The 26,540-nt window shown below is 59.2% G+C and overlaps 1 protein-coding gene across 2 annotated transcripts; it reads right to left on the reverse strand.

Moving 5' to 3' along the window:
• Positions 1 to 242: 242 nt before the first annotated feature.
• FAIM2 (Fas apoptotic inhibitory molecule 2) lies at positions 243 to 24,634 on the reverse strand. Of its 2 annotated transcripts, none has more exons than XM_040988596.1 (12): positions 24,538 to 24,634; positions 22,424 to 22,616; positions 19,949 to 20,052; positions 19,487 to 19,551; positions 19,099 to 19,152; positions 14,591 to 14,641; positions 14,330 to 14,369; positions 13,837 to 13,874; positions 13,393 to 13,480; positions 13,034 to 13,129; positions 11,580 to 11,633; positions 243 to 497 (listed from the first exon to the last, which is right to left on the reverse strand). In XM_040988596.1, exons 1-12 carry the CDS (start codon positions 24,550 to 24,552, stop codon positions 348 to 350), a joined length of 948 nt encoding a protein of 315 aa, XP_040844530.1. In that variant the 5' UTR covers positions 24,553 to 24,634; the 3' UTR covers positions 243 to 347. The 2 variants fall into 2 exon arrangements, with proteins under 2 accessions (XP_040844530.1, XP_040844539.1); XM_040988605.1 differs by having other exon boundaries at positions 19,949 to 20,016; positions 24,538 to 24,552.
• Between the last annotated feature and the right edge of the window lie 1,906 nt (positions 24,635 to 26,540).

A 26,540-nucleotide genomic window follows, 5' to 3' on the forward strand; every position in this document is an offset into this window, starting at 1 on the left:
ACCCTAGGCCCCAGGAGGGGAGGAACAGGCTAGCCCCAGGGTCACGCCACTGTGGCAGCTCCAGGAAGAACGCTGGCCATCCGGCCTCAGCCAGCCGGGAAATCCTGCCAGGCTCCTCCCACCCACCCGTGTCCTGGGTCCCCAGGTTCAGAGGGACCTTCCAGGCTGGAAGAGGTCCCTGGTGGTGAGTGCGCATGCGGCGGCTGGGTGGGGGCAGTGAGCGGGCTGGCCAGGGGCTGGCAGGCAGCTAGTTTTATGTCTGGTCTTGCGGGAGCACGGGGAGGGGCAGGGGACCAGCAAGGCGCATTCTCTGGCAGGAGGCAGGGGTGGGGTGCAGGCGGGGCTCCTCAGTCCCGGTTGGTGCCAAACAGCTGCAGGAAGAAGGTGAAGATGTAGATGATGTCCAGGTAGATGTTGAGGGCTCCAAAAATGTACTCTTCGGGGCTCAGCGAGTGGCGGCGGTTGCCCATCAGCAACTGGGTGTCGAACGCCAGGAACTGGGGACAAGGAAGAGAAGGAAAAGTCACCACCCAGCTGCCCCACCCGGGGCCATTGCTCCCTTTAGTCCCTTTATCTGCTGCTTGGCTGCTCAGCACCCCACTCCCGTGATGGGCCTGGGACCTTCGCAATGCCTCCCACTGCTAGTTGTATTCAACTGCTATTTACTGAACATCTGCTAGGTGCCAAGCTGGGAAAACCTGAGCATCCCAGCTCAAGCATTTTGTTCCGCTGCCTGGCCTAACTGACTGAAAACAGCTCCTCCCTGCCAAACACTCCCCCATCACCTGGCCTTCCTACCGCCCACAGTGACCCTGACTCCTCCTGCCCTCCCTGGCCCCCGGAAGTTTGTGTTCTAAGAGAGCAGAACCCTGCTGAGGCAACACAGGACGTTTCTAGACACGCAGTCTGCTTCCCCAGGGAGAGGGGCCAGGAAGTTGGCCTGTATGTCCCAGGTCATGAACCACTGGTCCACACAGGATCAGAGTTCTTTCAACAGCCTCACATTCTTGTGAACTGGGCTGTGGCCAGCTCCTTCGTCACTTGCGTGAGGAAGATGTAGGTTCGGGCTCCTGGAACTCGGTCATGATACAGCAACCCTGTATGGGGCATGAGCTGCGGGCCGGGGACTTGCCGGGGAGGAGGGCCGCCAAGCCAAGCCCAGCTCTGTTCTGCTCATGGCTTGATGGCAAGGGTGGATGGAAGACGGGCATCATCAAGTGCCTGAGAGCTGGCCTCATGCCATCACAAGGGCTGTGGAGGGCGTGGGAAGAAGGTGTCCCAGGACAGGTGACATTTTCCCTGGGGCTTGAAAGATGAGCAGGAGTTTACTCAACTAAGGAGACCCATAGGATCCCTGGGGCCCCGGGAGGCAGGACGACATGACATCAGTGGTGCTGGGTGCAGGTCCAGCTTCCTCCCCTCCTCACCCCACTTGAGTCCCAGGACCCAGACTGTGTGTGCTTCAGTTGCAGTAGACACAGCCTCCATGGAATCCTGGGAGAATCTTGCCCTCAGCACCACTGCCCCCAGAAGCTTCTGCAGGGCTCCACTCCAGCACCTGGGAAGCGGAGGGTGTCAGCAGCATGTGCTTGAAGGTCACACAGACTTGATGACCAGCCCCTGTTACTGCTTCCCTGCTGGGGAGACCCTAGGAAAAGTGGTTGCCATCTCTGAGCCTGGGGGTCGAGTCTAGGATGAGGTGAGGAGAGCGCATGCCACAACAGTGGCCCTGCATAGGAGGCACCTAGCAATTGGGGGGCACGTTGATGAATGGTGGCCATGGCTGTGGATGCATGACAGGTACCCTGCTGCCACGGCTCGGGTGTCTCTAGGTGGGGAGGTCCCTGGGAAAAGCCGAGCGGTCTTAACACAAGGGGAGTGGGAAGCCACGGTCAAAACTGAGGCGAAAAAGACCGAGGCAGCCACCATGCGGGGTGCGTGTATACGGGTTGGTTGCAGAATGGGAGTGTTTCAGAAGCCAAAGTTGGGGGGAGAGAGGGCACAAAGCTTCCACGCCTGAGTGCCACAGTGGCTGTTAATGGCCTTGTTCACAAGAGCATACATCAATTCGAAGCGCTTGACCCTGTGTGGACCCCTGCTCATACAGCAAGGGCACTGTTGCTGCACTCCACCGCTCCTTCTGCAGCTGACTTGGATTTCCCAGTAAATGTGCCTTCTGCAGCAGAAAGCACAGGAACTCCCCCCCACCCCCTCCACCGCTGCCTCCTCAAACACCCCAGGCTGCTGGGCAGCCAGAGCTGCTGGCACAAGTTAATAAATCGCTGGTCTGACTTATCAATCAGTAGCTTGCTTGGTTGATCTCCCAGAGCCTGGTCACTCCTGAGTGCACTAAGAAAATGGAATCTCTCCACCTCGAAGGCCTCCTGGACTTCCAGCTGGCTTCCTCTCCAAGAGGAGTAGGACGAAGATTCCTGCCCTTGATCTCAGCCTGTGGCCTGGGTACTTATCTACATGGTGCTCTGTGGGGTCACCTGCCTTGCATCTCAGCCCCACCCTCTGGCACCATCGTCACTGTGACCTCATCCCTGTGAGTCAGCCAAGGGTTTTGCACTCATTTGTTCCCACCAGTGTTTACTGAGCACCTGCCTACACAGAACCGAGTCATGACCAGCATGCTTGTATTCGCTGTAGGGGAATGTGATCTGCTGGTGTCTCAGGGGTGAGGGGAAAGCATTGGCTGACAGCAGCTCCTTCCGTTGAAGGTCAGTCTCATAGCTGACAGCTGAAATACACGTGGAGAGCTAATGACTGAGGTGACTACTAACACCTTAAAGGATGGTGGCTGTTTGAGTGGGCGGCTGGGTGAGGGGGAGACCCTGGAGCAGGTGTGTGGGAGGCAGGGTCGGAGGGAGCAGCAGCACCATGAACTTGGTTGGAGCAGGCCTTGCACTGCCTCATGTTCGTATCATGCGTCCCTCCCAGTGTACCTCAGGAGGTGGGGGTCACATGGGGACAGAGGGCAGGGAGCAGGAAGGTGGCTGGAGCCAGCTCAGGCCTCCTAGGCTGGCAGGGGTGGGGCAGGGTGGGGGTGCAAGGAGAGAGGGGCCCTCAAGGGTGGCAGGTTCATCCCCAGCCACACACTTGGCCTGGCCCTGTGAGTCTGGAACTTCAGCGTCTGTCTGCGGTGCTCCAGAGATGAGGTCGAAGGGCTGTGTGTAGGAGCCGGGCTGTGGGAAGGCCAGGCCAACTCGGAACTACCAAGACAGGCCCTGAATACTGGGTCACCACGTTGCAGCATCGAAGCTGCGTGGCAAGTGCAGCCTCCAGCAAAGCCGATGTGCAGATGCTGGGTGCACACCCCAGGCTGCTGTGGCAGCATCTGTGCCAGTGATCACCAAAACTCAGAACACAGAATAAGCAGGTCATTGCTAAGCCAGCTGGCGTCAGGAACCTCCTTGGGCCACTGATATCGCCGAGCATGCACGTGCACAGAAAAGGAAAGTGGCAGAAAATCCATCCCCCATGGCCCTGCCACACACACACACACACACACCTCATAGGGGCCAGACAGTATGGATCTACTTGTGCAGCAGGAGAGCTGGAAGGAGGGGCAGTTGACAGTGGTTACTGCTGGGGAAGGTGGTAAGGGACACATAGCCAGGCTTGCTCTATCTGTGCATCACTTCAGATTTAAAAAGAAGAAGAAATATAATGCACTCCTAATTTTACTTCCATAGAAATTAAAAACAGAAGGGTTTGTGGGGGGGGGGCTGCTGGTGTGGTGGCATAACAAGCTAATCCTCTGCCTGCAAATGCCAGCATCTTTGTAGGTGCTGATTCAAGTCCCTGCTTCCCCTCCAGCTCTCTGCTTACGGCCTGGGAAAGCAATGGAGGATTGCCCAAAACCTTGGGCTGCTACACTGGTGCAGGAGACCTAGAAGAAGCTCCAGGCTCCTGGCTTCACTCAGATAGGCTCAGCTCAGGCCACGTGGGGCGTGAACCAGCAAGTGGAAGATGTCTCCTCCTCTCGCTTTCTTTTCCTCTGCAAATCTGCCTTTCAAATAAAAATAAATAAATCTTAACAAATAATAATAGACCAGAAGGGCTTGAATGACACAAAGGAAAAGTTCATGACTTCGCTCACCCAAAGCTGTCACTCAGTCTCTGGACAGGTGTGTCGGCAGCACCTGTCCTCCTGGCCACGTGTGCTGCTGCATGCGTGCATGTGTGCACACACGCGTGTCCCTGCATGTACATGCTTGTGTGCATGTGGAGGACAGAGGAGGGGAAGGAGAAGTGAGGAGAGTTCGCTGCCAAGAGCAGCGTAGGCCCTGCTGCCACCCGCCCTCTGAGCCACAGTGAGTCAGGTGCTTTGCTGAGGTCGAGCTGGGAGGAGGAGTTGAGGCCTGGCTGCCATGTCTTCTGATGTCAGCAGAAGCTACTTTGTGTCACTGGACTGGGTGCTCAACATGTAAACGGCATTTGCCCCTCCAGGTGGACCATGGGTGGAGCAGGAGCACCTGGCCTGGAAGCCCGGCTCAGGGTAAGAGGGTTGTAGCACATACGTGTGTGTGAAAAGGCACACATGTGTGGTGGGAGAGCAGACACGAGTGCTACGAATTCCCGAAAAACACAAGCTGGCTCTGGTGTGGTGGCGCCGTGGGTTAAACTACAGCCTGCAATGGACGCATTCCATACAAGCACCGGTTTGAGTCTTGAGCTGCTCGGTCTCCAATCCAGCTCCCTGCTAATGTGCCTGGGAGTGCAGCATCAGATGGTCTGAGTGCTTGGGCCCCTGCCCCACTTGGGATTCCAGGATGGAATTTGGGGTTCCTGATTTCAGCTTGGCCTCAGCTCTGCCACTGTGGCTTTTGGGGGAGTGAACCAGGGGATAGAAAATCTCTCTTCCTCTCTCTGTCTCTCTAACTCTGCTCTCTAAATAAATATATTTTTAAAGAAACTCATTGGCAATATCCTTGAAAGAACAAACAGTGGGCTGGCGGGGAAGAGATGGAGATTGCGGCCACAGAGACCTGGGGTCCAATGGCGGCCACTTCTCTGCTGCCCACTGCCAAGAGTTGTTACTGGTGATACCCCACGTGCTGTGTGGCTGTGTTTTCTGCATTTGCCCACTCGAAGGTCACGCTCACCTCCAGGTGGGAACTATCGTAACGTCCCTCACCCACCCCAGGATGAAGCAGCAACATGGCTACGACATTAACTGATCCATGTACACGCTTGTTACAGAGGTGCGACACACAGGACCACGAGTCCCCTCGCAGTTACTGAGTGGAAATGCCAGCGGCGACAGCCCTGGAGGCTGCACCCGGTGGCCAGTGCCTCGCATGACTTAGAGACGGATTCCTTCCCATCTTCGGGTTCTCTCCCCGAAGAGCCCACCGGGGTTGGGGCTGGGATGCAGCCGGGAGCCTCTGTCAGTGCGGATCTCCCACACGGGTGGCAGGAATTCTACATCCTCCCCCAGTCGGACTTACGGGATCAACCAGTTCTTTCCCCCACATTCACAGCCATTCTTCATAGTTTTGTCCCCACATATGCACGGCTGCCTCCATCTTAGAACACAACTGGAGCGTAAGAGGAGAGGGGGCTTGACCACAGGTACCCTAACTGCAAACTCTGCTGTCTTCTAGGTCAGAGTTACCATTTGCAACGAGAGCAGAAGCTACTGTGCATGCCAGGGGCTGGGCTGACTTTCCTCTTCCCCTGCCCACGTTCTCCCAGCCAACCCTTAAGACAGCCTCACCAGGTAAGTGCTCCGGGCTCCATGTTAAAGGCACGGAGAGCTTTGGCCAAGGACACACAGCGTGTAGTGGGCCAGGGGTGGAGGGCCTCCCCTTCTCCACACACCCCTACAACCCCAGCCTCTGAGTCAGCCCTCTCTGCAGCCCCCGCCCGCAGGCTGGAGCAGGGCGTGGGTGTCGTTGGAGGATTAGCGGGCGCGAAGTGAGCCCGGGGCGCGGCCCTGAAGCAGACACCGCGTACTTTCACGTGCTCTGCGCACAGGAACCACGGCAAGCCTGGCCACCCCACAACCTGTCCTGGCAGGCAGCGACTCAGGTCCCAGGGGGTGCAGGGTACAGGTGTGTCTGAGGGGGCAGCGGGTGAGGAGCCTCGGAACTCCCAGTGAAGGAGTGTGCTTGTCCCAGTGTCCTGCTAATGGAGGAAGACTGGCACAGATCACACCCCCCCCCCACCCGCCCCAGGACAGCAGGAGAGCAGGGTGGGGCAGGAGTGGCACTGGAGCATTTTTCTTAAATGTCCCCGGTGCTGTGGGGCTGGACGGGACGGCGACAGGCTGAGAAGGAAGGAAGGAAGGTCCCTCGGGGCTCCCACTGTAGGTCCGTCTTGGGCCTCTGTTTTCTCATTTGTGATGCTGAATGGAGCATTAGGAATGCGGGGCTTCCTTCTGGGGTGGCTGTGAACACACTTGTGCCAGCGTGTGTCCTGGTATGTGCATGTATACTCTGCCTTGTGAGTCTGGGTGTGCATAAATGTGCATACGTGTGCGTGTGTCCAGACATGCTCTCCCCAGGCCTCAACACACGCTCCCTGGGGATCGCCCTGCCATCACTGAGCCCTCACAGCCTCAGCCCTGCTTGTCTTTCAGAGGCTGAGTAGGACAGGTGGCTATGTGCGCCCAATGGGTCAGCTTCTGCAGGCCCAGTGGCCCCACAAAGCATCTCCCTGCCTGAGCTCCACTTGTCCAAAGGCCATTAGGCCCAGCAAGCGGCAGCCCTGACTATGGATTCTCCCTGTCACCCCACCCAGACCCTAGGACACCCAGACCCTACGGGGCCAGTGTCCCACCTCTAGCCTGGCCTCTGGACTTGTCGCTAATTTCCTGTGATGTCTCTCATCAGCTGCCAATGACTCCCACCATCCTCAAGCTGGCAGGCAAGGCACGGAGAAGAGAGCTCAGGTCCCACTAGGCCCACTGTCTGCCTTCTCAAATCCCACCCCTGGCTTCTTCCCTGGGTCCCCCAGGGGGGCAGGCTTCCAGATTCCAGTGCTTTGGAGAAATTAGCTTCCCCTAAGGAGGACCAGCACTGGGGGTACAGTAGCATGTCCAGTGGCTTCATGTCAGCCCTGGAGGCTTAGCCTGGCTAGAAACCAGCCCCCAGGCCTGAGATGGCACCCCTCATTCCCTACCCCAGCCCCTTGATCTGACTCCATCCCAGCACCCAAGCATCTGCAGAAAAACCCCAAGAAGAGGGCTCTGGAGGGGAAGGGAGCATGTGGCCACCCAGAGGCCAGGGCCTTCCAGCTGACCCACCCACGCGGCCTGGCATTTGGATCCCGGCCTTCAGTGGCGAGGATGTGGTAGTCAGCGATGGGGTCAAACCTGGGGGGATTGCCCTTGACTGCCCCAGGGCTGTTGGGAAGGGTCTATTCCTCCAGGTTGGTCCAGAGCCCTGGGCAGCCTCAACCCCCATCCACTATGTTGCCATCCTGCCCAGGGGTGCTCTGGAGAGATGGAGAACATCTGGACTCTCACAGGGTCCCCTGGGGCTGGGTGCCCCGTCACACCGTCCCCGAGGCAGCACTGAGTGCACCTGCCCTGTTGGTCTGTGCCCTCCTGTGCTGGGACCGCCTCAGTGCAGGGTGGGAGAGCATGGCGGAGGCCAACCAGGAGGGCGGAGCTGGGAGACATCAGACTCCACACAGGATGGAAATGACGGGGAGGTGGAGGCAGATAGGATCACGGCAAACTTCTGGGTTGAGCTGTATGCAAGGCATGGGGCCTCTTAGACCCAGTGAGGTAGCTGGAGGGCCTGAAATGAAGTAGGTGGGCATGGAGTCCAGGGCTCCCCTCCTCAACTTACCCTGGAATCAAGGGCCCCCGTGGGACCTGTCTCCCTCCTCTGACCAGGATGAAGGAGAGCAACACACAGGATATAAAACCTACAGGGTGGGCCTGGTGCAGTAGCCTAGTGGCTAAGGTCCTCGAATTGCACGTGTCAGGATCCCCTATGGGCACCAGTTCATGTCCCGGCTGTCCTACTTCCCATCCAACTCCATGTTTGTGGCCTAGGAAAGCAGTGGAGGATGGCCCAAAGCCTTGAGACTCTGTAGCCACATGGGAGACCTGGAGGGGGCTCCTGGCTTTGGGTTGGCTTAGCACTAGCTGTTATAGCCATTTGGGCAGTGAATCAGCAAACAGATCTTTCTCTCTCCTTCTCTCTGTATATCTGATTTACAATAAGAATAAATAAATCTTTAAAAAAAAAAAAACCCTAACTATAGGGTGGACTGGCTCTATGTTACAGTGAGTTAAGCCTCATCTTGCAGTGTCAGCAGCCTATCCGGGACTGAGTCCCGGCTGCTCCACTTTTGATCCAGCTCCCTGCTAATGTGCTTGGGATGGCAGCACAGGATGACTCAAGTGCTTAGGCCCCTGTCACCCACATGGGAGACTCTGATGGAGTCCTTGGCTCCTGGCATTGGTCTGGCCCAGCCCTGGCTGTTGTAGCCATTTGGGGAATAAATGCAGCAGACAGAAGATCTCTCTCTCTCTCTCACCCTGCCTTCGAATAAAGGCCTCTGCTGAGTTAACTCCTTCCTCATAAGGCACCAGTGGGTCACTGGGTCCCACTTCCTCCTCAAGCTCACAGGCGACTGATGACCAGTGCCTGATCCCATTTTGCCAGCGGCTTCAGCAGGATGTCAGCGGCTTCCCCCAGCCCCGCACCACACTTCTCTAGCACCTTCCAGGCCACGAGAAAGTGCTGTATTCCAGGCACCAGGGCCGCAGTGACAAACAACCAGGCAGAAAACTCTACTTGCTGGGAGCTTGGGTTCTGTTGGAGGAGGGACACAATGATTGTGAGTTGGAGGAGAAGGACCATGGATAGGAACCAGGCAAGGGGTAGCGCCTTGGTGCTCAGGCTCACAGGACGGACGACAAGACAGAGAGCCGTGAGCAGCCCCAGGGGACAGACAGATGCTCTGGGCATGGAGTGGGCAGCAAAGAGGCCAGTGCAGCCACGACAGCAGCAGGGTGGGTAGGAAGAGGTCGAGAAAGGGAGCGGTTGAGAGATGCTGAGCCAAGAACTGAGCTGGCACTGCAGCTACTGCCCGGGGCAGCCTGTTGAGCCGGCTTGCTGCAGCCATTGTACGCAGCAGCCTGCAGGAGGCGATGGCGATTGATCTAGGAGCGGCCAGGAGGGGGCCAGCAGGTGCTCAGATTCTGGTGGCAGGGAGGGCTGCAGGGCAGGCAGGGTCTGGGGTGTTTGGGAGAAGGGAGGATCCGAGGATGTTGGCAAGGTGACAGGTTGACAGCAGTGCAGTGGGAAAAGCAGGTACCCAAGGAGAAAGCTGGTGGGATGTCTAAACAGACACTGGCAACATGGTGGGGCCTTCCAGCCTGGAATTCAAGAGAGATGCAGGCTGGAGATGCAAATTGGAGAAGCAGCTGTATCATGGGGCAGGTGGGGCAGGTGGGGCAGGTGGGGCAGGGGGGGCAGGTGGGGCGGGGGGGCAGGTGGGGCAGGGGGGGCAGGTGGGGCGGGGGGGCAGGGGGGACAGGGGGGCAGGTGGGGCAGGTGGGGCAGGGGGGCAGGTGGGGCAGGTGGGGCAGGTGGGGCAGGGGGCAGGTGGGGCAGGGAGGGCAGGGGGGGTGGGGGGTAGGGGGGGCAAGGGGGATAGGGGGGCAGGTGGCAGAGAACTGAGGTGAGGGTGCAGGCTGGGAGCCAAGGGGGAGCAGACTTGTAGGGGCAAGGAGGGAGAGGTGCCACCGAGGAGGGCAGGAGGCCCTGTTCCAGGAACCCTTGCTCTCCAGACAGCAGAGGGGGAGGGCAGAGCCGCAGGGGTCTCTGTGAACCGGACTCTCTTACGGTGAGTACAGTTTTGTGCCCAGAGTAACCGCACGGGACGCAGAGAGAAGGCTGCTGGGGAGGACTTAGCCCTTACCAACCCCAAGCCAACAGACTTTGTCTTCATTGAGGGGACTCCCAGAAGCCATGAGTCCTGGTCCCCCAGTCTGCCCCTCACTGCCTCCAGAGGTAGTCAGCCCTTTAAACAGCACGGCCTCCCTCCTTAGACTGTTCAGAAAGGCAATGAGGTCACAGGTGTGAAAGTGCTTTGCAGAATATAACAAGTGGAACGGGTGGTTGGGATTATTTTTATTATTCTAATAACACAGGGGATTATTAAACAGGTTCAGGGGATTAATGGTGGCCCAGCCCTGCCTGTATGTGCCACCTGTGTTGTTCACGTATTTGCGGAGGTTGGACCCACACACAGCCAACCTGCCTGATGCTCACCCTTCCCTGACTGCACCAGCCCACATGTCCTTACCTGATGCCTGTGGGTGTCCTCAGCAGACATGGGTCTCCCGTCACCCCTCATTCCTTCCCCCTAACCTTGGCACCTGCCCCTACTCTAGGAAACAAGGATCACCTCCCGAAGGTATTCCCCGGGGGAAACAGCCAGCAAAGGGGTGATTCAGGGTAGGCAGCCTGCCCAGGAAGTGGTACTTTCAGAGCCCCAGGCATCCCAGGACTGTTGTACTAAGGCTGCAAGATTGTCAGCAATTCTGTACGAATCACCTAACTGCCACGGGATCCTCTAGAAAGAGAGCTTGGGATTCCCATCAGTCCCTCCCAGGCCTCGTGTCCTAGGCCTGGCTGTGCTGTGCCTATCCCAGGCTCTCCTGAGCATCTCTGAGTACCACCCACTGGGCCTGCCTGTGGGACAGCAACCACACACAGCAGGTGTTCAACAAAGGTCTTTGGGATGAGTCCACCACACTGGTTAGATCCCTGTCCAGACCTACTCCCTCACCAAACCTCTGCTCACAGGCGTGACCCCCGTCTGTCATCCACGAGCCAGTGACTAAGGCAGGGATGTTGGACTGTGTCCCAGGGAAGCCGAGTGTCCCAGGGAAGGAGCAGAGAGTCCTGGTCAGCGTTTCTACCAGGACCTTCCTGAGTTGAATGACTGGCACCAGCCTGCCCACGTGAGGTGTTGGCAACCCACCTCAGGCAGGTGTCGGTCCCTGGTCACCTCTTGTCTCTTAGGCACTTGCTTGCAGCTGCTCCCCCACCCAGCCCTGGAGTAAGACCCTTCAGGTCCCTCCTAACAACCTTCTGCAACGCAGCATGGCCGTGCAGTCTCTGTTCCCTGCACTTTAACCAAGCAACAGTAACTCTATCTTGCTGGTGAACTGGGACAGCTAAATGCACTTGTGGCCCTTATGCTCCGCCAACATCAGCATTATTGTTCCTTTAGCAGCCCTGGCCCCAGCAGAAAGCAAAGCCAGCTTCACGGTGCCACACATAACTCCTCAGCTCCAAGAAGCCTATCCAGGTTATCCTTGGGAAGCACTCGGCCCCCAGAGCCAGGGCGTCCCACTTTCCCAGCCCCACAAAGCAGCAGAGAGACCACTTGCCACAGCCCAGCTTCTACTGTGACACCTTCTTTCCCTACCCGGCAACTCGGCACCTCCTGAAGACAGCACCCAGGATCGAGCACAGCCCCTCCCACAGGTGCTCCCAAGAGGGTGCAGGGAGGAAGACAGGAGCATATAGGGGTGGCAGAGGAGGCTGGGGACATGGGGAGCCTGAACAGGTGGCCCAGGGGAGCTGGGCCAAACTCACCAGAGTAAACACACCAGCTCCCAGCACGGCGTAGACTGCATGCAGCCAGGGCACCTGCAGACAGACACAAAATGGGGTCAGGGATGACCAGAAGGGGCAGCGGGCGAGGGGCAGGGAGGACGACTGTATCCAGAGATGGGAGGGCATGGGCAGTCCTCCTTCCCGTTCCCCAGGACTGAGAGGGGTTGGTGGGTCCCCGAGACCAGCAGAAGGGTGGCGGTTAAGGATCTGCCCCCTCCCCCAACTCCCTTACACACAGCTCAGTCTCATCCATGTCTGGCTGCAGGTTACTCCTGCTCCCTCCCAACGATCCCCCCACCTCAGTTCAGCATGGGGGTCTGTCCCTCTACCAGGGAACTCCCTGGCTTTGCCTTTAGAATGAGGGGCCCAGGTGGAGAAGGACCAAGAGAGGAACTGAGGGGTCTCCGGCAGCTATGCACCATGGGTGCGTGTGCAGAGGCAGCGACCCCCAGCTTTTGTCTGCCTCAGCAGGGTCATCCCGCCCAGCTCTCAAGGTCACCCAGCTGGGAGTCAGACCCCCATGAGAGGTGCCACCCTTATGGTGCCCTTCCCCTAGAAGACTCCAGGGAAACAAAGGCACCGTATCGGCCTGGCCCAGTCAATAAAGAGCTCTTTGAAGTTCCAGGGCCCCTTCCTACAACCCCCTCCCCATCCTGGATACACAGAGGGCCCCCAGGCCAGCTCCGGCCCCTCCTTTCGTCAACAGGATCTTGGGAAGAGCAAGGAAATGCCAGGTTCGATCCTCGTGTCCTGGACTGGCAGCCAAATGCCCCAGGCTGGGGCTGGGCAGGATGGAGGTGGGGGAGGAGGGGCAGGAGTTGTGTGGCCAGTGCAGGCAGGAGGTGAGTGAGGGACTGGGAGAAGCCCTGAATCCCCAGTGGGGCCCTGAGTTCAGGCTACCCCTGCCCCAGGTGCGGCAGCCTCAGCAGCTGCAACAGTCCTGGACAGATCCCCTCCTCAGAAAATCAGAACTTGACTGCCAGCTTGTGGACGCTCTGGGGTGGGGGTCTGCTTTGCTCTGGCCCCCTGTTCCGCTCTGCACCTGCCTGCCGGATGCTGCCTGCCTGCTTGAACTTGCGGATTGCCTCCAGGAGGGCAATGCCTCCAGCATCTCCAGGAGGCCCTTCCTCCAGGCCCCTCTGGAGTCCCAGTCCTCCCTCCCCAACTGGGAGAGTTTAAATGCTCCTGGACTTCCTTGGCGGGTGGGTGGGGGGAAGAGAAGGACTAGGGAGTGGGGGAGGGGGAGAGGGAAGGAAAGGTAAAGCCGGATGTGGCTCCTGGAGCTGGCAGGTGTCCAGGCCTGCCAAGAAGAAAAGCCTCCTTGTTTGCTCACACTGTTTCCAGGCCCCGGGGCAGGTGCCAGGGGCCTGCACAGGGTGGCAGGCTGCGGAGCTGTGGCTCTGGGCCTGAGAGGGACGGGCTGGCAGACTCACATATTGGAAGGGCAGGATGATGGCTAGGATAAGTCCGCTGAAGAGAAGGGTCATGAGTAGCACGAAGATCACTCCCTGGCAGGAGGTGAAGTCAAACTGTGGAGACAGGATGGCCATCAGCACCCGCCCGCAGGCATGCCTAGGCCAGCGCTGCCTCCAGGGCTCCGTGGGCGCTGTGCCCTCCAGAACCAGGGGCCCACACAGCAGCTGGCTGTGGGTTCACCTCTTACACCCCATGGGGCCGCCCCTGAGCCAGGGCATCCTCTTTCTTCCTCCCCAGCCCTGGATCCCAGCTCTGGATCTACCCTTTCTCTGCACAGCCTTACGCTGGGGCCCCTGCCCTTGGGCCCGGAGCTGACCTTGGTCTGGAAGCTGAAGATGGTGACGGAGAGGCAGACGAGGGCTGTGATGCCCAGGCACAACAGCACAGACGTGGTGTTGTAGTAGCTGAGGGTAATAGGACACATGGGTTGGCTTTTAGGACCCTGCTCCTCGCAGTCCCACCCTCCTCTGCAAGAACCTGGTGGTATGACCTCTGACGCAGCCCCATCCCAACATCCTCTCTGCCTCTGGTTCCCTTATCTTCCTGCAGGTCACACTGGAAGGACCTGGGAGGGGTGTGTAGAGGAAAGGGGCCTGCAGAGGCAGAGGCCTGGGGTTATTCCAGCTGCAGCTTGAACTACCTTGCTCCCTAACACCCTGCACCCCAACCCTACTGTCCTGGCTGGGTCCTGAGTGCCAGAGGGGAGGGATTCTCCAAGCCTAGCCTATGGCCTTGCCACCCTTCCACCTGTTCCCTTTACCTGGACAACATCCCGGTGAGGTAGGCCATGGACAGGGTCTGGAGGGAGAAGTGGAGTGAGCAAACGCTGACTGCAACTCTCAGAACTCGGAGGGCCCAGGCACCCTCCAGGTCAGCCTGGGCCTCTGTCCCTTGCATGCTCCTGTCAGCTCTGAACCCACACATCCCCTATGCATCTGCAGTCAGCCCAGCATAGGAATGTCCCAGTGGCCAGCATGCAAAAGCTCCGGTTCTTGGCCATCCTCTGCTCCAAGTCTGGAGTGGGTTACCCAACCCCTTCATTGCCCAGAGCTTCAGGTTTCTCCATGCAAACCTCTTTGGATCCACACCACAAGGAAAGGGGGCTGGGCAAGATCAGGTCCTTAGAAAGAGAGGGTGCAATAGCCTGCCCAAAAGAAGTGAGTCGAAGCAGCCCATTCCTGTGTCCTGACCCAGCAGTCCTTCCTCCTCCATCCCCAGGCAGCACCCGTCTCCACCCATAGCAGGTCACTTACAAAGACGGTGAGAAGAATCAGGTTCCAAGGAAAGTGCCTCCTGCAAGCAAGCCTGGGTCAGAGTCCTCTCCTACACCTTGCAGCTCCCTCTGGCATCCCCGTGTAGCCCCATCCGACCACTCACCGCCCCCACCCCCCGTAACCTGGCTTGAGGCCCAGAGAAGGAGGGGACCCCCTCAGGGATACACAGTACATGAGTGGCAGGCAGGGCTGGGGCTCAGTCATCCCTCCCACAAGCTGATCCCCAAGCCATTCTTATACCTGGGTCCAGAACAACAAGCCAGGGTCAGGTAGGTGACAAAGAATACAGCACTGTGGACAGACAGGAGAACAGGTCAGCCACAGCCTCCTGAGCTCTGCCCCCCTGCCCTTCCACAGTCCCCAGGGGAAGATGGCCAGGAGGGATAGGGCAGGCCACAGTCACACCAGGATGTGGCCATGTTCCCAAAGAGGGGCAAGGGGGATAGGATGGGCCTGCTTCCGGAGATGACACTATGGGACCCCACCCAAGGCAAAGCCATGTCCCCCAACTTGTGTGATCACTTGGAAAGCCCACAGGCTGAGCTGTCGGCATGCATGCCTTCTCTATGAAGTGTGTTCTTCACCGTATAGCACAGGCGACTCGTCCACGCCCTAGGTCACGCAGCTGGCACACTGCTGCCAAAGCCGGATTAGAGCCCGGGCACTCTGCCTCCCCTCCCTGCCTCATCCTGCCTTCTACAGCCCCACTGCAACCTCCAACAGCCTTGTCAGCCTCTTGGCCCACCCAGCCCGCACCTGGCACAAGCAACAAGTGCCATCTGTGCAATGAATTCCTGGGTCAGGGGCCACAAGTGTTGGGGGTGGGCAATGCAGAGAGAGCTATGGCAGCTTGGGCAGCTTAGGGGGTGGAAGACAAGGGCCTGGGATCCCTGAGGCCCTGGATCCCTCACCTACCCAGGCAGGTCCCCTCCCCAAGGTGTGCTGTCATCTGCTAATGGGCCTACTATGTGGCCTCAGCCATCCTTGTTCCCTGAGCCCTCTCTGCTCCCTCCACAAACTGCTTTACTCCCCTGTAAGGTCATATCCCAGACAGAGCTGTGACAATGAAATGGCCTCCCTGGATGCCCTGGAGAATGTCACACACTGATGCCATGCACCCTCCTGCCATCCCTGGGCTTTGCAAAGGATCTCATAGACTTAAGTCTTTCTGCCAGATCCCTCCCATCCCAGCCCTCTGCAGTACTTCTTTCTTCACAGCCCAGCTTCCAGAAAGGGGTCCTGTGCACACAGCACCCTCTCTCCATCGCCCAGCCTAACAAACTGAGCCTCAGCCCCAGTTCATGACAGCCGGCTGGGCCACGTCGCGATGACCTCACCGAGTCCCACTGACATGCGTCCGTCTTCACCCTACCTGACTTCCCAGCATCCTCTCTTTCCGGCCACGCCTCCTCAGTCCCGGAGGTCCCCTCCACTGCTCCCTGCACACACTTCGAGGCAGGCTCACCTGTCTCCATGACCTCACACATTTCTGTTTTCTGCTCCTCAAACCCAGATGCCAGCATGCTGCTGCCCTCTGGGAAAGAAGGCATCCAACTCCACTCTCCCTCCGTCCTGCTCCTTCCTGCTGATACCTCAGCATCATCCTAGACTGTCACCTGGCCACGCCCGGCTAATCGCCTGCATCTGTGCATCCGCCCAACCAGGTGGCTCGCAAACCTGCTCCCTTCCCTCCTTCCCCTCTACCACCCTTGCTGGCTGTGCCACTTCTCTCTCTCTCTGGCCTGGCAGAGTTGCTATAGGAGTTCCCTCCGGCCCTCTGCTCCTAAGCACGTCTCATGACAACACTTCCCCCTCGGCAGAGAAGCCCCGAAGTCCTGGCAGTGCCCTGCACCATCCATGCCCACCCAGCTCCCCAGACCATCTCACCACATTCTGCCCCATCTTACACCTTCGTCATCACAACCTGCTCTGCACCCTGGAAAGGCACCTGCCAACCTCAGCTCCTGCCAGAAAGGACTAGCTGGGGCACCAGAGATCTCATGTTTTAGGAGGCCTTCCTGGGATACCTGGCACCTCCATGCACAGCTGTGGCACCTCAGGTCCAGCCTGCTTTGTTGTGGCTACCTGGCTCGGAACCAGCACCTGCCAGGTGTTCCTTATGTCTTTCTGGATGATATGCAGATATACAACTATAAACCAGAAACCTGGGCTTGCAAGGATCCAGACAAGCCTGTTAGATTTGATGATCAAGACCCCTCCTTCAGCTTCAACACTTTCCTGTTCTTGAGCAGTCCTCACCATGGCAATGGGGGTCCTATGGGCAGCTGGTGCCCAGGGGCGGGGGCAGGGTTGCTGTCCGCCTTCTCTCCGTGCACAGCAGCAGGGCCATCCTGCCCCAGTTGGGAAACAGTTACACCTGCCCTCTTTCAGCCTCCCCTGAGTCACTGGTCAGTCACTTCAACAACAGTGTCGGCAAGAATACCCCATATACGCATGCCCTGGGTGTGGGTTTTGTCTCCCTGGCCGGGCTGAAGACAAGGGCCAATAGTTCCTCAACCCCTGGGTGAGGGGTTGGGAGGATAAGTAGAGGGACCAAGGGCCCAGGGATCATGGTGCGGATGCAAAACCCCAAGCCCTTCCATAGCCTGGGCCCGGCTTCCTCCTCTACAGAACAGGATCGCTGGTGCCAGTTCATGAGCTGTTGAGGGGTGATGCTTTCAGGCCCTCCATAAGGGGGTGGGCACAGGGTAAGGAGTGCCCCATGGGGGCTGCTGTGGTTACCATTCAATGCTGGCTGATGGACAGCTTGCTCCGCCCCACCTCTGCCAGACACCAGTGTTCCCGCAGCGCTGACGCGTGGCAACTCAGCGGGAGCCATCAGACAATAATAAGGCAATAAGGCGAGAGTCCCGGGGAGGGGGAGCTGGCATCCCATGGGGCAGAGCATGAGTCAGAGATGCATTGGGAGAGAGCCGGCGAGGCGCGCATAGGCGCATGTCACAACCTCAGCCCCAGGGCTCGGGCTGGTCTATCTGGAGAGCGTCAGAACCGAGTCCAGCACCTCCCCAATCGGGCCTGTTCCAGTCCCCGCTTCCACCACCCTCCAGGGGCAGCACAGGCTGCCCTTCTGCTCATCTGTAACATGGGTAACAGCAACACCTGCCTGGATGACATGAGACGCTTACGTCTGGCGCCTCCCATAGAAGAAACTGATTCTTGGTTGTTCTACAGGGAAGATGGGAGAGGAGGACAGAGGAGCCCTCAGTGTGTCAGTGCAGGTGAAACCCTGCAGGACTCAAGGGGCCATGCCTGGGGCAGGGGAGGAGGAGGAGGGAGAGGGATGAGCAGTGGGGAGAACCCAGGCAGGCTACCTGGTGGTGAGGGAAACTCAACACCTTTGATGCTTTGTGACAGTGCAGAACACGCAGCCCATGTTCACCCCAGCCTCCCTCTGCCTGCCCTGCCCCCAAGGCCAGAGAGTGGAGGGGTAGAGGACACACTCCCTGGTTGGAACTTGGCCCCGCTCCCCCTTCACACACACCTCCCCAGTGGAAGGCCCAGGGAGGGGCCCCAGGACTCCATTCTCCAGGCCTCAGCGGGGGGTGGGGAGCCCTGGGTGCTGACGTGCCAGGAGCCATGCCAACCCACCATGTGGGTTGGCCCGGGTGGCAGTCACCAGGGCCTCATTAGTTCTCCCATCCAGGGACCTCCCAGTTCCCCAGGGGCTGGGCCGGCTTGCCCAGTCTGCAGACTTGGGGTGTGAGTTTCCTGTCCTGCAGTCGGCTCCCGCATGACAGTGAAGGCTGAGCGCCCCCGCACCACCAGACCCCTATGCAGGCACAGGCCCGTGATAGCTGTAGGTGGCAAGCCCCTGAGCCAGCCCCACTGCCCCCCTAGGAAGTGTCAGGGCTGCCCGATGTGGAGCCCCCATGATCCTATGCACCTCCCGCCATGGAGCACGTCAGTCCTTGACCTCTCCTGGCAGGTGCATCCCTTGGTGTGGGAGGAGCGCTCTGGGCTCCTCCGATTGCCAACTGACATCCCCCACTGTCTTCCCCAGCAATCCTGGAATAGGGCTGGGCTCACAGTGGTGGCTTAGGGAGACCGGAGCAGCAGCCAGAGTGGCTCTACTCTCAGCCCCAGGCCTGCTGTGGCCTGCAACTGCCCAGATGGGAGGGCCTATACCTTCTAACCTCTTTCTGCAGTTGACCCTGGCCCTTCGAGGGCAGGACACATAGGAGCCAGGTGGTTTGAGGTTGCCAAGTGGAGGGATTAGGCATGCAAGCCTTAACCTGAACCCCAGGTTTGAATCTTGGTTGTGCCCCTGGCGAGCTGGGTGACCTTGGGTAAATGACTCAACCTCTCCGAGGAGCCTCGGTTTTCCAAGGTAATCACGTCCTGAGCCGATTTGAGGATCAAACGCAACACAGCACACCGAATACACAGACACATGCCCAGCCCTTATTAGCCACTCTTTAAGTGGGAGTTATTATGATTAATAATTTCACAAGTGCTAATAACAGTGTTAATAAGAACAGCAACAATATCATTCCCACGTGTCAAGGTGACCCAGTGCCCCTTCTCCTTAGGGCTAGGGTCAGGGTCTCCCCAACCTCAGCTCCAGCACCTACCCCACCTCCCCAACAGATCTGAGCCCCCCAGCAAGATCCTTGGGGCCGTGCTCTAGGTGACAGAATGGAGCAGGGTTTCCGGGGTTGTCCAGGGAGACACGGGGACACCCACCCCATCCTGGGGCTTTGGGTCTGGGGGCCTCGGGGTGTACTCACTAGGATGCCCAGTACCAGCCTGGATTGGCCTGAACATAGTCTTTTACCGGGTCACTGTGGAGAAGTGGGGAGAGAGACCCAATGTCACGACTTCTGTTTGTGTGACTGCCCCCCATCCCCCTCCCTGAGGGCTGGTGGGGGAGGGGAGCAGACACAGGCCCAGGCAGGAAGCAGGGGGCCCCTGAGTGGGTGCCTGCTGCACTGGGGTGGGTGAGAGCTCAGAGAGCAGCAGCAGGTGCACCCCGCCTGGCCAGAGGACGACTCCCCTGGGCACCATCTCCAGTTCTTCCCTGCGTGAGGAGGAGCCTCCACAGTGCTCCCACCCCAGCAAACCTCCCAGGAGAGACCCTCCCACCAGGCCTCAGATCCACGCATGCTGCTCACTTACCAGAAAGTAAAGAGAGCCACGACAGCCAAAGTCACCAACAGCTGGATGAGCAGGATGGTATAGACCTGGGCAGGGAATGTTGGGGAAGGGGGTCACACTCAGCCCGGCTCCTTGTGGAAGGCTGCGGGACTTCAGGACAGGCCGGCCCCCCCCCCAGGGCTCAACCAACTCTGTGGACCCACAGGAGCGGGCTCCACCCTCTTCTCAGGGCCACTGGCATGGGGCCCAGAGGCACAGGAGAAGAGATGGGGGGGTGGCGCTGACAGGAGGCAGATACTGGGTGAACCCAAGGTGGAGAGGACCCTGCCTAGTAGTTGCTGGTGGCTGCTGTGCAGGCAGGGGTGGCAGGGTGCCTGGAAGTGCTGATGGCTGGGACCCCGCCCCCCCCCAAGAAGGGGGAGAAAAGGGTGGGGCTCTCTGGGGGTTCCAGTCCAGAAGAGCTGGGGTTGGGGGGAGCATCACCTTTCTGATGAAGACTCGGCGAACTTTCTGGTCATCCCAACTGAAGGTGGAGAAGAGTTCATGGTGTCCGGTGGGGAAACCGCGGTCATAGCTGGAGCTGCTGCCTGGGTGGGCAGGTAGGGGGCTGTGAGGGCTTCGGGCACAGAACAGGCACCCCAAGCCGCCTCCTGTCCTGAGGCACCTTGGGACCATGCCAAGGCCATCACCCAGCCCTGCACCCCAGCCCAACCCTGTTCTCCGTTTCCCTGCCACATCTTGTTTTGCTTGATTAGGGGGCTGAGAATGCATTGTCACCTCTCTCCCTTTCCCTCCACCCTGACTTGGGTCCCTAGAGGGCCTTGCTTGGCCACACAAACTGGACCTTCTACCTTGTACCTCTCAATCAGACATCTTTGTGACGAAAGAGCAGAAAGGGACAGTCTCTCTCTCTCCCTGCCCCCCTCTGCCTCCCAGCACATATCAGGGCTACTGGTCCTGGTCTTGGATGCTCCCAGACCTTTGGGGAAAAGAGCCCCCTTACTGGTGCTCTGGCCAGAAGTCAGGGTTCAGAATAGCTGGAGGGGACAGACATGAGGCCAGAGCCACGATATGAAGCACGTGTATGGGTGGGAAGGTTGGCACCTGTTCTCAGAACAGGTCGCTTTCAAGGGAGCATGGAGCACATTGAAACAGGCTCACGGTGGAGTGGGCACTAAAATTCCACCTGAGACACCTGCATTCAACCAGATGGGGTTCTCCTCTTGACTCCCTGCAAGCGTAGACACCCCGGGGGGCAGCAGGTGTAGCTCAAGAGGCTGGGTTCCTGCCACTCACATTGGAAGCTCAGGCTGAGTTTCTGGCTCTTGGCCTCAGCTTGTGCCAGGCCCAGTTGTGGTGGGCATTTAGGGAGAATGGGTGACCCCTCTCTGTGTGTGCCTCTGCCTCCCCAACTTTCAGGCAACACAAGCTTGGCTGGAGTTGTCACGTGACCACATCCTGGAGACCAAAGCTGATCCAAAGCAGAAGCCCATGGCCTGCCCCCAAACACATTCCCTAAGCTCCCTTCCACTGTCACCAACAATGGCTCCCTCCCACCCCCTACCCCCACTACAGCTCCTGTCTTGGCCTTCCAAAGCTGACCATTCTGCTGCACAGCTACAATCTCTGCAGGGGCTCCCCACTGCCCATCGTTCAAGTTCAGGTTCTCTACAGGGTCACTGCAGCCACGCTGCACATTCCTTCCTCCCACTCCTCCCAGCCACGCGCTCCCGTGTCTCATGCACATTCCGTTCTTGCAGCCTAACACCCTCATTTCCCTCTCTCTTCCCTTTGCTTGGGTATACCCTGCAGGCCCACCTGTCCTTCAGGACACTGTATGGAAGCCCCCTCCTCCAGGCAGCCTTCCCTGCCTGTCACGTGGGTTGGGTACACTGCCCAGGCCTCCCTGGGTCACCCTAGGGTAGCCATCTATTAGCTCATCTATGGAGCCAGCTCTGTGAGGACATAGATCATGGAATGGCTAGTCAATCAACATGCCGCCCGAAATGGGCTAGGTCAAACACCAAACCGAGAAAAGGGAAGGGCGTGGGGAAGGAGACGGATCCTCAGCTTTCTCCTCCCATCATGTCTACATTCTGCCCCAAACCCAAACATCCAGGCTGCGATAGAGGAGGCAGGAGGAGGGGGTGCGCTGCCCAGGACCGGCAAGGGCAAGCAGGAGGGCCCCACGCCACCAGACCTTCATGGACCTTCCAGTAGGCCACTTTGGGGTGAGTCTTCTGGGCCTTGGGCCCAGGGAGTCCAGGGGGCGGGTGGTGGGAGCTTCGGGCCATGTGGCTACTCCGTGTGAGCAGAAGCTCTGTCTGAGGGCATTGTCTGTGGCATTCATTCTAGAATTCTGTCAGTAGAGGGGGGTGGGGCAAGGGGCCTCTGGGAAGCCCTTTGTACTCCTGGCCCTAGGAAAGCTCTCGCAGTGGCTGGATGGGCAGAGGGGCTCCCAGTGGCCAGAACCCCACATCCCCCAGGTGTGTGTGACCACGCCTGGCTTTGAAGGGCACTGAAGCTGGCGCCCAGCCACCTGCTCCATCACGCCCTCCTGCACCCAACTAGGAGATAGGGAAGGTGGTCACAGATGGAGGCTCCCCTATGGGAACCCGTCTCTAGAAGGTCTCCTAACAGCCAGGGAATGGTCTGCTTGCTTAATCTGCCCTGTTCTGACTCCCGTCTTTGCTCCTCCACACTGCTTCCTGTGGACTAGCCACTGCCCATCTGTTCCCCGGGCGCCATGACTCAATGACTTATCCGCCACTGCCTCTCTCCCGTGTTCTGGATGGAGCCTTAAGACGCTCCTGTACATCCTAAACCGTGGATGGCACAGTCTCAAGCGACAGCCACACAGTGCCTTTCTCTTCCTGGGCCCCTTCCTCCTGTTTAGCTTTTCCATTCGGGTTCTCCACTCCCCTTGGTGTCCTGGCCTCCTGGAGCTGGGAGACTTACTGGGGTCCACGTAGGCCCAGCTGGGGTGGAGAGGCACAGCCGTGGGGGCTGGAGGGAAGGCTCCTGCCTTCAGCCCCTCTCCAGAGGTGGCCTCTTCATAGGAGGGTGGGGCCGAGGGCACTGCTGGAGCCTCCTTCTCGCCATGTGCCTGCTGCTGCCCCTCAGTCCCGGGGGCCTTGTTAGCCACGGAGAGCTGTGGAGCAGAGCAGGGAGAAGTGTCACCAGGGACAGGGGCTTCCACCTCATCCACAGCCCCTGTGTGTCCAGGACTTCCTGGCACACTTGCACCTGTGCCGGGGATGACAGGTGAGGACAGAAGGAATTCCCAGGAGCATTGTGGTGGTCACTGGCCCTGGAGCAGGGATGGGTCTTCCTGGGGTCCAGGAAAGATCCCGGCGCAGGGCAGCCCATCACCCATGTCACAGACAGGTGGCTCTCCCACGTCATCTTCCTGCCACTTGGCTAGCCAGATTCTGACTCCAGAGACGGAGGGAGGCTTGTCTGGTGGGGTCACGGGGCTGCAGCTGCAGAACCCGGGCAACGTCCACTGCAATTGCCCTTCCTCCTGTTGGGCTGGCAAGGGCCCGGGAGAAAGAGGAAGGGGCCGGGAAGGAAAAGAAAAGAAGGGCTGCTGGGTGGAGGGATGGCAAGGAGCTCTCTGGAAAGACCCCATTCCGGCCTTTCCTGTTGGGATTTCAGCATCCAGTTCCCACTGAACAGGGCCTGGAAAGGCACCATGGTAGCTGCTTCCCCACACAGCCAGTGAGGAAACTGAGGCCTATGTGTACCCAGCTAGGCCCCCTGCCTCACCACATGCACCCCTTGGTGAAGGGACATGAGCTGTGCAGCCCGGCACAATGGCGTGGAGTGAATAGAAGCAAAAGACCTTGGTGAGCGGGAGTTGTTGGGCACCAGGGCTCCCAGGTAGGCTGCGGGCTTCCAGCTGGGGCAGCCCAGGGTTGGACCTGGTCCCTGGTACCCCTGGCTGAAGGAGTCTTTCCCACCCAGCTCCCCAGAGTGGAGGATGTAACGGGGCTGGGGCAAGGAACAGGTCAGCGGTGATAGCGGAGGGCAGGCCGGCTCAGTGGAGGGGATGCTCTCCCTTTCCACCATTCCCACACCTCCTCAGGGAGGGCCCTCGGAGCCCCGGTTCCTGTGGGTGTGTTGGTTCCCACTCCCCATGGCCTGCTCGTCCCCAGACTGGAGAGGATGCTCACTGCAGCCCACACCTTGTCTCCCAGGCTCTGCCTGCCCCCGGACCCCCAAGGCATTCCCAAGGAAGGGCTGGCCAATTGCAGCATCACCCAGTGACAACGCTCGGAGGCCCAAAGAGCTTAAAAACTGGCAATGTGGGGTAGGGGGAATCCAAGGGCCCAGGCTCTTCTCTGAGAGGAGAGAGAGAGTACGAAGGGGGTCATCTCAGGGTCTCCCTGCCCAGTCCTCAGTGGCCCCAACCAGGATGGGGGATCCCCAACCCCCACCGCGTGCCCCAGGCCCTGTGGTTGTGTAATTCCACAGGCTGTCGCTGTTACATAACCCTGGGAGTCCAGCCAAGTCTCTGCCCAGCCCCTCCCCAACAATTCAGGCCTCAAACTGGGGGGGGTGGGGGGTGGGAGAGTGGGGGGTGGAAGAAGAGGTTTTGTACGGTCCCGACCAGTCCCATGCCCTGCTTCAAAAAACAAAACAAAAACTGGAGCATCCTGATGCAGAGTTGCCATAGTAACCCCAACCACAGAGGATGGTAGCCAGATGTTCAGACATGGGCTGATGACAGTGAGCTAGGATCTGAGGAGGGGGGTGCAGTTTACACAGGTTGGAGGGTTGGATCAGAGGGGCTGCCCCTTGGGCACAGTCCCTCGGGGCGCCCCTTGATAAGCCAACTGGGAAAAAAAAGCTGGGGGCACTACGGCAGGGACAGCAGGCGCAGCCTGGGCGGGAGGAGAGACCAGGAGCCCACTGCCTCGCAAAGGGGCTCAGACCACAACAGGGGCCATCGTGGGCCTGGGCACTGGGGCCCAGGAGGACGCTAGAAGTGGCTCTGGGCGCTCAGATGCCAAGAAGCAGGGGGCCCGGAGGGATGCAGGATGCACAGGCGAGGGGGTGGGTGCAGATACCTTGCCCTGAGTCATGGCGCCGTCTCTCCGCTCAGGGGTCCCTGAGGCAGGGCTGGCCGCTGGGGTCCGCGCAGCCTGCCTGCGTCGTTCGCTTTCTGCGCGTGGGTTCTAGCAGCATCCACTGCGGCCGGGCCAGGCGGGCCGGAGCGTACCATCCGCACAGGGAGGAGGGGCGGCGCGGAGGCGGGCCGAGGATGCTGCGGAGCCGCTGCGGCTCGGCCACGCGGGGACGCGACCAGGGCAGGCGTGCCGCCCCCGCGCCCGCCCCGGCGCCGCACCTGCACCCCTCCCGGCCCGGGGCGCGCGGCGCTGCAGAGCCTGCCGGTGGATGGGTCCGCGGGGAGGCGGGGGACGGGGCGGGGACCGCGAAGGCTGAGCCCCTGGTGCTGCCGGCCCGCACAGGCATTCCAGTCCCTCTCGGTGCGGGTGTCCGAGCCTCCGCTCTCCTCATCTTCGGCACAGGCGCGGCCGTCCAGTCCCCTCTGGTTCCTTGGTAGCAGCCCTGAGCTCTTGCCTCGTTCCAAGCCCACCCCCACCCCCTGTCGACACCAACACCTCCATTTCATCATCCAGCGGGAGAGCCAGACACCAGGTCTACCGTGCCTGCCTCTAAGCGGTCCACGGAGCCCCGCTGTAGCCCTATGGGCCTGGCCAGACAACCTCCCATGCCATCTTCATCTTGCCCTGAGTGCAGAGCTGGGTCACCCTCTCCAGTCACCATGCCCGGGCTCCCATATTTGCCGCAATGTCTCCGTGGGACTTGCAGTCTGCAGACCTGGGCTGCACTCCCAGTCCAGCCACCCACCACTGGCTGGGTGACCTTGGCAAGGCCCTTAGCCTCCTGGAGCCGCAGGAGGCAGGGAGATCAGGGGGGCAGTGCGGTGTGGACCCTGAGGGGCTGTCCATGGGAGCTGCCCCCGAGGACTCTCAGACCTAAGGCCTTGGGCTTCTATGGGGCTGTGACCCTCCTGGGCGACAAGAAGCCAGGTCTGGGGAGTGCAGAGGTGGCCACTTCCCTCACAGTCACTTAAAGGCTGCAAAAGGAGGGAGCAAGACCTTGGGCAGCAGGGACACTGCTGCCCAATACCAAGTTTGTATTCCATCTCTTTATTTGAAGGTTTGTTTTATTTTTTATGTTTATTTACTTTTTAAAGATTCATTTATTTCTATTGGAAAGACAGATTTCCAGAGAGAAGGAGAGACAAAGGTTTTTCCATCTGCTGATTCACTTCCCAAGTGGCTGCAACGGCTGGAGCTGAGCCAGTCCAAAGCTAGGAGCTTCTTCCAGGTTTCCCATGTAGGTGCAGGGACCCAAGGCTTTGGACCGTCCTCTGCTGCTTTCTCAGGTCATAAGCAGGGAGCTGGAAGGGAAGTAGAGGAGCCAGGACACGACCCAGCTGCCCTATGGGATCTTGGTGCTTGCAAGGTGAAAATTCAGCCATTGGGCCAATGCGCCTGGTCCTTTATTTTTTATTTTAAAGGCAGAGTGACAGAGAAAGAGAGAAAGGAAAAGCACACAAAGAACCATCTTCTATCTGGCAGTTCAATCTTCAGATACCCGTAGTAGCCAAGAACGCCATCCAGGTCTCCTGCATGGCGCAGCGGCTCATGCACTGGGGCCGTCTTGCGCTGCTTTCCCAGGCGCATGAGCAGGGAGCTGGATGAGCAGTGGAGCAGCCAGGGTTAGGGTTAGCCAGGACGTGGATGGCTTGACTGTGGGGGGAAGCACCCACCTTCCTGGTGCTCTGTGACAGTTCCGGTGGCGCCTCTTCCAGGAAGCCTCCTCCCTCCCTCAGCTGGGATAAGATGTTCCTCTTCTTGCAGTTTCATTGCGCCTGTCACGTGACATCATGAAGTGTCTTCATCAGTCTCTGTTAGACTCAGGGTCCCAAGTGCTTGGGCCTCTGCCAACCGCACAGGCATTCCAGGCTGCTGGCATCAGCCTAGACCAGCTCTGGCTGTTGCAACCATTTGGGGCAGAGAATCAGTGGACAGACTTCTTT

The sequence above is a fragment of the Ochotona curzoniae genome, unplaced genomic scaffold (genome assembly GCF_017591425.1).
Source record: "Ochotona curzoniae isolate NIBS_2020 unplaced genomic scaffold, NIBS_Ocur_1.0 contig_1014, whole genome shotgun sequence".
In the NCBI taxonomy this organism is placed as follows: Eukaryota; Metazoa; Chordata; class Mammalia; order Lagomorpha; family Ochotonidae; genus Ochotona; species Ochotona curzoniae.